The sequence below is a fragment of the Leptidea sinapis genome, chromosome 16 (assembly GCF_905404315.1).
Source record: "Leptidea sinapis chromosome 16, ilLepSina1.1, whole genome shotgun sequence".
Lineage (NCBI taxonomy): Eukaryota > Metazoa > Arthropoda > Insecta > Lepidoptera > Pieridae > Leptidea > Leptidea sinapis.
This window is the reverse complement of record NC_066280.1, coordinates 11,731,075-11,743,169: the sequence shown is the minus strand read 5'-3', so window position 1 is coordinate 11,743,169 and position 12,095 is coordinate 11,731,075. Positions and strand designations below refer to the sequence as shown.

The following is a 12,095-nucleotide window of genomic DNA, read 5'->3' as shown; positions in this document are numbered from 1 at the left end:
TGCGCAAAATATGCATTTTTTTAGTCATGGTAAGTGTAGGTCTGTCCTTAAATGTCAATGAAAAAACTCATAATTATTATTCAAAATTGCGAGTTTATTGGTTCTTACAAAACAAACGCGTTCTAAAGTTCTAAGCTTAACTAAATAGTGACTTTGGATATTGAAGCGTGACACTGCATGTCCTGAGCATACTTTTCATAAGATACGTAATTACCGATTTTAGTTTATTATACCGGATATTTTTCTCGAGATCGACTCAAAAAGCACTCGCGATTGACCTGTCGATCCCGATCGACCGTTTGAGCACCCCTGGTTTAGGAGATCACTGGGAACAAACATCAAGACACTGGATTTATATGTATTAAGATATTTATCGTGACGTCACCAAATGGCCCAACTGAAGATCAACGTTGGTTTTCAAACCAGCAAACATTTTCAGTTTTTGTTTTTTGTTTCTTTCATAAATTTACTTAAGGCTGCTATCCCAAGAAATCGCCAAAATAGCGCATAGTTGAAATCAGTTCTTGATGGTTTATATATATAGCTTATATTTTTACATAAAAATAATTGTATGTCTACAGAATATGAGAAGAAAATAATTTTTTTCTTACCATTTCCATTTTTTATAGAATTGCGAATCAAAATCACCAAAATACCCCTAACTTTTATAGTCGGAGCCATTCTTATCATTCAATCTAGAATCATAAAATATGTATGATTTCAGAATATTTATTATCTCAAAAAGAATACAAATTCACTTATTAATTCATTCTTATTTCATTCACGTAGTGTATATACTATACATAATTTAAGTCGTTATATTTAAAGTTACAATAATTACACAGGGATACAATCAATACTAATCAGGTAGATACATTAATAACGATATGTGGGTAGCGTATAAAATAAATGTTAATAGTAATTAATGAAATACCTACTACAGCTATGAGGGTATATGTATATTAAGGTCTCGTTCATAGTCATAGCCGGAAGCGGTCTAACAAATAAGTTATGAGAAATCCTTCAAAATGTGTTGTTTTAACGTTTTTTTTTTTAAAACATTTAATGATTGTAATTCTTTCATATCTTTTGGTAGGTTGTTATACAATTTTGCCTCTTCGTATAATATATTTCTTGTTTCATATTTTGTTCTAGGTTTTATTAAGCAAGTATTGACGGCTTGTCTTGTTAGAATTTTTTGCATGTTTATTCTTTTTGTGAATGTAAATCCTTAGTTAAAATTTTTCTTATGAGAATGTGTTATATTTATATATATATTTGATTTAAATTCATTAATTTGTACATAAATTTATTGATTGTACACCAATACTATTTAACATGACATAGTTTTGTAAAGAAAATTGTATTATGTTTGTGATTAAATTAAAAATTCTTCTAATTCTGAATTAAAACTATGGCGATCTTGTGCGAGAGAGGTAACTTAGCTCCGCTCGATTCCTCGAGGCCCTTGGCTCGGTCCCCAGCCTTAAGGCGAAGAGTAAGCAGAAAACACGCAAACATGGTGTTTTTAGACAAGTTTTGTGGTGAAAGTATAGTATTTCAAGCTATGAACACTACTTAATCCTGTTACACATATCCTTAAGTCTTATTTGTAGGTTGCTAATTCTTGCTGTTGGTTAAAGTTAACACTGCCGAGCCTTTTTGAACTACCACATTTCTTTGAAGTTAAACAAGATTTTTGGCATGGCGTGACGCATTTTTTTGGTACTTCTCTCAGAAAAGTTATTCTTATAGCTTGTACTTTTTTGTGTAGGTTGATTTATTCAGATTAGTAGTGAATAACGAGGATTGTAAACAAATAAACTGTTTTCCACGTAAGAATTTTGAAAATATTGGCTTTGTTATATAGATGGCAAGCCGGCAGCCGTGAACTCATATCGCTCAAGGTCGCTGGCATTTAGTATCGCCTTAAAGTCTTTTGTATTTACTATACGTTTCAAATGAAAAAAATGGTATGTGTGTGTAACCTTTACGCGCGAAGGAAGTAAAATTTTATAATAATTAACTTTAGGAATTACTAACAGATACATAAATATATTAAATTATATATACATTAAATGAAGCCGTGTTACGAACAAAGCACTCACGTATTACTGGAGAGCTAGGAGCATTGTTAGATTTTTTTTTCTCGGAAACGCTGACTTCTTTGAGCAAAGTTGGCATTTTCTCTACCTAAAATAAAATTAATGCGTTTATTAATATAATATATTAATATTATTGTATCAAGTGAGATTTTATATATTTTACAAAGAATGCTATAATGTTATGTTTTGATATTATTATTCACAAGAAAATAAACACTTACTTTACAGGTCAAGTCATTATCAGGGTCTTGATTTTCTCTTTTGTTATTTTTGATGAAAGAGTAAAATGTTCCTGGGATTCCGCCATTTTATTTGACATATTATTATTTTCATTTTATATTCTACTAGCTGACGTTGACGTTGTTCTGTACATAATAAATAAAACTACTGACTGAATTTGTCAACAATATTTCATAACATCAAGAATTATTTCGTAGAATACGCTCCCTGTTGTTATAATGAAATTGTTTCACAGCAGAACTGTCAAACCGTGCGTCAATAAATTGTCTCACAGAAAATATGTCCATACAAAACAAATATTCGAAATAAAAATAATTATGGGTCCCAAATCGAAATAAAAACTATCCTATCTCTCAAGTTGAACTAAACTGCACTCCATGAAGTAATCCCCATTTACATCCGTTCATTAGTTTAGGAGTCCATCGCGGACAAACAACGTGTCACGTAGTTTATATATATTAAGATTTATAATTTAATACTACTATTCGCACATTTTAAAATTTTCACTCAGTAAATAAAATAATTGATAATAAGAAATTGAAGGTTAGATTATCATTAGCACATATCAATATGATGTTGTTAATGAATATTAACAAATGTGGCTGTATGGGCTCGAACCCTTTGCTTGTCCTTATAATGGGCGAAGAAACCAAAAACAAATTAGCGAATACCGCAAATGTCAGAAAAATTTCTGAAGGTTTATATATTACTAGCTGACCCGGCAAACGTTGTTTTGCCATATAAAGTATAATTCACGCGATAGTTTTATAAGTAATAAAATATTGCCTATATTATAGCCTGTACATCATTTTGTTCTATTGTCAATAGTTTTTGCAGCGCACGCAAAAATAGGTTTTCGATTTTACACCTTGTGTTACAAAATAGCAATTTTATTACGGATCCCTAATTTTGAAAAAAAACATTGCCTATAGCCTTCCTCGATAAATGGACTACCCAACACTGAAAGAATCATTCAAATCGGACCAGTAGTACCAGAGATTAGCGCGTTCAAACAAACAAACAAACAAACACTGCAGCTTTATAATATTAGTATAGATTTATTGCAATGGTAGTAATAAAACAAACTATACACCTGGAGATTTTTAAAAAATATAACTGAATAATTTGAAATATTTTTTAAAACCATTTAATTATAACGGCTTAAAAAAATCTTTCAATTGACTTTTGTACTGAGCGTTACTTCCGTCAGAAGAAAATTCTGAGTTACTCCAAAGTCGCACCTAAAGAAGTTTTACTTCAAAAAATCTTTCTTTCTCTAACTACGTCTCACTCAAAAATCTAAATTATCGTAAACTATTTTCAGATATTTTGATGTGGACCCACCAGAGGAATCACAGGAGCGTTGCCGGCCTTTATGTCGTATCGTCCCGGAAAGACCGCACAAGGAAGCTCGTTCCACAGCTTTGTAGTACGAGGACGAGAAAGCACTTTGAAAACCGCATTGTGGACGACCGCCACACATAAAGATGGTGGGGATGATATCCTAACTTGTGGCGTGTCGAAGCTGGATTCAGTCTGTGTTGATCATATTGTAATTACCCTTCCGCTATCTAGGCTCCGTTTTTATATTTATAGAGTTATACCAGTAGACTTAGAGAGTTTTACCAGAGGCTCCTTTGCACAGTTTTCTGCCGTGAAGCGGTAATGTGGAAGCATTACTGTAATTCGGTCCGAAGTGCGCCGTAGCTAGTGAAATTACTGGGCAAATGAGACTTGACATCGTCTGTCTCAAGGTGACTCAGATTTTGTGAGGTTTTTCAAGAATCCTCAGCGGCACTGCATTGTGATGGCAGGGCGTATCAATTACCATCTGCTGAACGTCCTGCTCGTCTCGACCCTTATTTGCATAAAAAAAGACTATAAAGGTATTTTAAGACACACCAGCCTGATTCTGCCAATGGCTTCGCATTTTCTATCATAAAAACACGGACTAGTAAAAAGTTTGTTGGCACGCTAATCACAAAATGTATCTCTCGAGCAATTAGATAAATTTACAGGAAGTTAGATTTCTTATTTGAAAAATAACTCAATCAATAAGTTAGAGTAAGCAATTCTGAAAAACACATTGACCATTGCGTGAGTATTGTAGGTGAGCAAATGGTGTTCGCCCATTTTCATATATTTACCTATTTATCTACGAATTACGAGTGAAGGCTGCATTGTTTTTCGCAGTACCAGAACTAAGTACCGTAAAGGTTATTGTAGTACTTGCAGCCTTTGTCGATTATACACGGATGGTATTCGAAGAAAATAATGGTCTCAAAGATTTTTTCTCCATGTAGTATTTGTTACTTTGGGCAGGATTTTTTACTATTTAATATACTTTCATTTCAAATATAATAACTTTATTTTTCTCACCAACAACCAAAATTACAATACAGCGAAAACATAAAAAATACAGGGGATACAAAAGTTTTGATCGTGGATCGCTGGTGCCTGTGGTAGATAATAAAATACCTCACCAGGATTCCACTTTTACACAGTGACTAAAAACGCAATATTTTTTTTTTGATTTTTAGTAGGATAGAGGTAAATGTGTGTGTGTGTGAGAAAGAGACATGTTTTCACATACACCCCGTATGTATAAAACATGCGTGCGATAGGGTGTTCTCGGTTCATAGGTGTGCTAACCATCCAAGACCTCCATAAGTCCCTCATATAATATATTCCCATATATTGCAAATATATGCACACAAACTACTGTCGTTGATAAATTTTTATTAACTACCAACTATAGAACTTTCATCCCCCTTTTTCATCCCCACACAGGTCTAAATTTCAAAAATGCTAGAACTTAAATACATTTATTTCTTTTCAAGTACCTTAATACAAAGTTTCAATCCTCTATTTCAACCCCTCCGAGATGAGAGATCTTTTGCGATGAAGGATTCAGTTGTTTAGGCGTAAAAGCATAACATTCACAAATAAAATTTGGAAACAAAATTTTATGAACGATGCGGGACTCGAACGACCTCTGGCGTTCCGTGCCAGTGCTCTGCCAACTGAGCTAACCGTTCGAGTGACGCATCGTCATAAAATCTTGTATGGTTTGATCAACTCTCAGGTTGTGGCTTCATCTACAGGATCTACTTGACAGTTGATAACCTGCTCAACCCCAATATGTGCACAATAGGAAATTGACTTGAGATGTCGCTCTTGTAAATCTAAACAAATCGTTATGTTTTTAGAGTGATAACCCTCACTTCTAGGATTAACACACAAATAAAATTTGAAAACAAAATTTTTTACATTTAAACCATTACTTACATATACATTTATCTATATATATATAAAAATGAATTGCTGTTCGTTAGTCTCGCTAAATCTCGAGAATGGTTGGACCGATTTGGCTAATTTTGGTCTTGTATTATTTGTGGAAGTCCAGGGAATGTTTAAAAGGTGAATAAATATGAAAGTGTTCGTTAAATAAATAAAAACAACAATTTTGTTCAGAAATCAAATTGGAGGAATAGTTTAATATGAATAACTAATTAGAATCATTGTATCTGTCTAACTTTCTCAGGAGTTAAAAAAACAAACATCATTTAAGCTACCTGTATATATACCTGTATGCATAGATTTACTTCAGTCGATGGTGATACTATGATGGCAATACAACGTTTGCTGGGTCAGCTAGTTTATAATATTCGTAGGGATTCTAATGGAGTATTGCTGTCATCTCGCGTTTGGTGCACCCCAGTATTGTGTCTTCTACCGAATTACTCCTAAATGTCGGTTCAGCTCCGAACGTCACACAATGGGGTCACTAAAAATCAGTATTGTGGTCAAGTATGGACAACTGTAACTTTAGTAGACTCCAGTTTTGGAGGACCAGTGCCATTTAAGATTAAGGCGACGAGTAAGCAGAAAACACGCAAACATGGTGTTTTTAGACAAGTTTTGTGGTGAAAGTATAGCATTTCAAGCTATGAACACTACTTAATCCTGTTACACATATACTTAAGTCTTATTTGTAGGTTGCTAATGCTTGCTGTTGGTTATAGTTGACACTGCCGAGCCTTTTTGAACTACCACTTTTCTTTGAAGTTAAGCAAGTTTTTTGGCATGGCGTGACGCATTTTTTTGGTACTTCTCTCAGAAAAGTTATTGTTATAGCTTGTACTTTTTTGTGTAGGTCCATTTATTCAGATTAGTAGTGAATAACGAGGATTGTAAGCATATAAACTGTTTTCCACCCAAAAATTTTGAAAATATTGGCTTTGTTGAATAGATGGCGTGCCGGCAGCCGTGAACTCATATCGCTCAAGGTCGCTGGCATTAAGTGTTGCCTTAAGGCTGGGGACCGAGTCAATGGCCTTAAGGAATCGAGGGGAGTTAGGTTATCTCTTTCACAAGATCGCCATAGTTTTAATTCAGAATTAGAAGCATTTTTAATTTATTACAAAAAATAATATAACTTTCTTTACGAAACTATGTCATGTTAAATAGTATTGGTGTACAATTTATAAATTTTCGTACATTTTTTTATCTAGATTGAATGATTAGCATGGTTCCAACTGGTTAGGGGTGGTTTGGTGATTTTTTTTTCGCATTGTCTGTAAAAAATATAAATGTAAAGAAAAAATGAATTTTCGTCTCATATTGTGTAGATATATAATTATTTTTTGTAAGCTTTATATAAACCGTCAAGAAATGGCTTCAATTATGCGTTATTTTGGCGATTTCTTGGGATAGAGAGACCTTAAGTAACGACCGACGTTTAAATCTTTTATTCAAATTCAAATATTTATTGAAAATGATTTAAAATCACTCATTGAACGTCAAAAACTACCACCCATTCAAAAGAGACTGCCTCAGAGCTGAGAAGAATGGGCGCAAGAAAATCAGCGGGCTTTTTTTTAATAAAAAATATGGATTATAATGTCGTACAATAAACATTTATAATAAAAGAGCCTGACGGTGTTCGCTTTATTCCCAGACCGTGGTATCATTAAGAAAATCATTTATGCTATAGTAACCTTTCCCACACAAACGTTTTTTAACAATTCTTTTAAATTTCGTAACACATTTGTTTTGTACATTTTCTGGGATCAATTATTAAACGCAGACTTATGTCGAAGTCTTATTACAGTATTGAAGTTTACGTAAACGATATTACAATATGGAATTGAATAGTATTATAGTTGTTTTTTTATGGATTTTATGGTTCAGCCTTGTATTGTTTTACGGGATTGCATTATTTTAAAAATATGTATATGTTTAAACTTTAGTGTAATTAATATGTATGTCTGTGAATTGTATTTTTTGTGATTGAAGTTGACGAGCAATCTTTTGATTTTGACTTGACTTTGACTTAAGCTAATATTTGTTTTCATTTACTAATTTTGTGAATGTGTGGTAAAGTTACACACAGCACTTGCCAAAATCGCGTATTCAAAATGGCCGCAATGCAAAAGATATTTTTACAAAAATATGTATTTTAAAAGTAAATTGTCATGACAATAGTCCGATCGCTTCGTGTGACCGGCGTTTTTTTTTCTATGACACCTGAAGTAACCGACATTCGTGTAAGGTCGATAAACCCGTCGATAGCGATATCGTGTTACGGGACTGTGGCCGACACAGTCGCGCTATCGGATTATCTGTTTGATGTGTGTTTTGGACCGTCTTATCTGCGGATATTAATGGTTCCGTTTATAGAACACAAAATAAATATGTTTGCTCACTCGGAATATAAGGATATTTTCCTCTTCCGGTCACAGCAAAATTTGTTAAAAAATTTCAAAGTCAATTTGGAATAAAATTAGATATTTGATTAAATATTATACATAAACGTCCTTACAAATAAATTATAAAAATGTTTAGAAATAGACATTTTGCTTAAAGAATAAAAAAATATACTTTACAATGGTAAATGGACATATACACCATCGGAAAGTAGAGATTTCAATGAACTTTCTGTTCATTGCACAGCAACTTTTTGAAAAAAGATTTTGACGGGTGAGTTTTCGTTCGGAAATAACAAATAAGTCCTAGTAACCATAATATCATCCAAAGGAGTGTTATCATGAAAACGGATGATATAATGTTGAACTGAATTTCATTACAACACTCGTTTGGATGATTTAATGGTTTTTAGGACCGTGGCTGTTTTAATGTTGGCAATAAGCTAACTGTTTCAGAATCTTTATTAGAGAATTTAATGAATGGGTGTAGATAAAAAAGTGTGTTTACTTATGTATGCACGCAAGAAGTTATACTTTTTTGGCCTAACGAAGCAAAAATCATTAAATAGATTTATTCCTCGTGCTATTCTACGTTACAATTTTTTAAAAGTCTTGCAAAGATGGCTTTGAAAATTAATTATTAAAAAATGAATACGGCTGTATGGGCTCGAACCCTTTGCCTTTAAAAAAGAAACTAATGACGCAAATGTCAGAAAATTTTAGGAACCAACTTCAACCTGTGTGTGTTACAGTGATGCGCGCGCATCTTAAAATTTAACTCTCATCATTTTTTCATAACGCGCCTAAAGAAGTATAACTTCTAAAATATTACATGATTCCTATTTATTAAGGCGACACTAAATGCCAGCGACCTTGAGAGATATGAGTTCACGGCTGTCGGCCCGCCATCTTTGTAACAAAGCCAATATTTTCAACAATCTTGCGTGGAAAACAGTTTATTTGTTTACAATCCTCGTTATTCACTACTAATCTGAATAAATGTACCTACACAAAAAAGTACAAGCTATTAGAATAACTTTTCTGAGAGAAGTACTAAAAAAATGCGTCATGCCATGCCAAAAAACTTGTTTAACTGCAAAGAAAAGTGGTAGTTCAAAAAGGCTCGGCAGTGTCAACTATAACCAACAGCAAGCATTAGCAACCTACAAATAAGACTTAAGGATATGTGTAACATGATTAAGTAATGTTCATTGCTCGAAATGCTATATTTTCACCACAAAACTTGTCTTAAAACACCGTGTTTGCGTGTTTTCTGCTAACCCTTCGCCTTATGTGTAACAAACAGTCGGACACACTTCCGCGTTTGTCATTACATACAGTAGGATTACAATAATTATATCGTCAACTACAAGGCCGTATTTACATATCAGAGATAAGATACGTAAATAATATTTAAGACGCTGGATTATCAAAAACGATATTGTTATTATTAAGAAGGGCCTTCAAAAACATATATAGACTTAGATTAAGGATTGGCCGCCGCTGCGCTCCAACTAGATTTCACATTTTTTTTTTCATTTATTTATTTATACAAGTAAGTAAGTAACGTTAGATACACTATTTATCGTACACTAATCAGTAAGTAATTATTCTAAATTTTAACAATTAAATTTTTGCAAAAGCTGTAAAATACAAAGATATATATATAAAACATAATGCTAAACTATAATAGCTGTGAAGACGTTATATGAATGTTATCACAAAGAAAGTAATTATAGTTTTACATTTATCACGGGGAGTGTCCGAAGAGCTGTTTAACCTGATTCCTGCCGCCGAATTCCACCTTCGCACGACACGCCACAAATTAGGATATCATCCCCACCATCTGGATGTGTGGCGGTCCTCGACAGTGCGGTTTTCAAGGAGCTTTCTTCCACGTACTACAAAGCTGTGGAATGAGCTTCCTTGTGCGGTGTTTCCGGGACGATACGACATGTGTACCTTCAAAAAAAGCGCATACACCTTCCTTAAAGGCCGGCAACGCTCTTGTGATTCCTCTGGTGTTGCAAGAGAATGTGGGCGGCGGTGATCACTTAACAACAGGTGACCCGTACGCTCGTTTGTCCTGCTATTTCATAAAAATAAAATAAGTAATGCTTCTAATTAAAATATTTTATATTATTTTAATTATCACTAGCATTAAACTAGGCCGGGCCTGTATTTTAATACTAGTAACACTACCTAGCACTACCTAAGAACAATAGCTTTTTTTATCACGGCAACTATTAGATGCTTGTGTGCGTGGCATCTTGACACTCAATAGCATCTATCAAATTTTGTAACATATGCTTCGTGTTATTTTACATTGAAATTAATTAATACAAAATATGTACTGATGATATGTGATCCCAGTGTTTTTCTTGTTTCTTTTAGTATTATTTTTACAAAGTTTTACTACGCAACCCGGCATTTTAGTTTCAATTATAAACAAAGTTTAACTGAACATGTGGCACATTGAGCGTAGTATTAGTTGCGGCACTTTGCGATTACGCCTGCGGTATCTAGTTGGAACGCATCGGAGACCAATCCTTTATTTAAGGCGAAGAGTAAGCAGAAAACACGCAAACATGGTGTTTTTAGACAAGTTTTGTGTTGAAAGTATAGCATTTCGAGCTATGAACACTACTTAATCCTGTTACACATATCCTTAAGTCTTATTTGTAGGTTGCTAATGCTTGCTGTTGGTTATAGTTACCACTGCCGAGCCTCTTTGAACTTTCACTTTTCTTTGAAGTTAAACAAGTTTTTTGGCATGGCGTGACGCATTTTTTTGGTACTTCTCTCAGAAAAGTTATTCTTATAGCTTGTACTTTTTTGTGTAGGTACATTTATTCAGATTAGTAGTGAATAACGAGGATTGTAAGCATATAAACTGATTTCCACGCAAGAATTTTGAAAATATTGGCTTTGTTACATAGATGGCGGGCCGGCAGCCGTGAACTCATATCGCTCAAGGTCGCTGGCATTTAGTGTCGCCTTAAGATCTATAGATATTAATCTTTAGTGTCTGAAATCACGAATTCCTCTTTCGAATGTTACAATATCTCATTAAAACCGTCTAGAAGTATTCCTTATTAAGAAGAAAGTTACTATAAGTACTTTCTTCCACGTACTACAAAGCACTGGAATGAGCTTCCTTGTGCGGTTTTTCCGGGTTGATACGACATGGGTACCTTCAAGAAAAGCGCGTACACCTTCCTTAAGGCCGGTAACGCTCCTGTGATTCCTCTGGTGTTGCGAGAGGAGATTAAACACCAGGTGACCCGTACGCTCGTTTGTCCTCCTTTTCAATGAATAGATGATAATAGACCTGGTGATCGTTCCAGCATCAAGGAAGGCAAAGCCAGCTACGGAACGGAGAGTCCAGCGCGGGGTCGCCGCGTCATATTCTGTGTGCACGGTAACCCCTCCACCGGCTGCTGCGCCGTCATCGAGACCAGCGCCAACGGAGACGAGAAGCGGAGGAATGGCAGCATCACTGACATTGAGAGTATGTTGTCCACAATAAGGTTTAACCTGGTCTGCAGACACTATTTTTCTGATTTCGCTAGTAACCAGTTTACCAGTGGGAGGGTACTTTGCACAGGATGAAGGCTAGTTTATGGGTACCACAACCGCGCGTATTTCTGTCGTGAAGCAGTTATGGGTTAACATTACTGTGTTTCGGTCTGAAGGGGTAGCTAGTGAAATTACTGAGCAAATAAGACGACTTATGTCTCAAGGTGACGAGCGCAATTGTAGTGCCGCTCAGAATTTTTGGGGTTTTTCAAGAATCCTGAGCGGCACTGCATTGTAATGGGTAAGGCGTGTCGATTACCATCAGCTGAACGTCATGCACGTCTCGTCCCTAATTTTCATTAAAAAAAATTAACATTTTTACAAAAAACATATAGATTTATACTTTTTAAAGGATTAAAACACGTGAGCAAAACTGAACTTATACAATCATTACTTTGGACTTTTATTAATAATGAATTTATAAGTAAAATAATGTTGAACTTTTAAGACTAGTGTTAAATGT

The 12,095-nt window shown here is 34.4% G+C and overlaps 1 protein-coding gene and 1 long non-coding RNA gene across 5 annotated transcripts in view; one reads left to right on the top strand and one right to left on the bottom strand.

The window, feature by feature from the left end:
• LOC126968782 (uncharacterized) overlaps positions 1–12,095 on the bottom strand; it is a 559,194-nt gene that overhangs the window by 487,661 nt on the left and 59,438 nt on the right. The window lies entirely within an intron of this gene.
• The window catches only part of LOC126968699 (zinc transporter 2-like), a 53,459-nt gene that overhangs the window by 21,538 nt on the left and 19,826 nt on the right, over positions 1–12,095 (top strand). For all 4 annotated transcript variants that reach the window (XM_050813769.1, XM_050813767.1, XM_050813766.1 and 1 more), the window contains exon 2: positions 11,401–11,564. In XM_050813769.1, the coding sequence (XP_050669726.1) occupies positions 11,401–11,564 (164 nt within the window). The remainder of the gene's footprint in view (positions 1–11,400; positions 11,565–12,095) is intronic.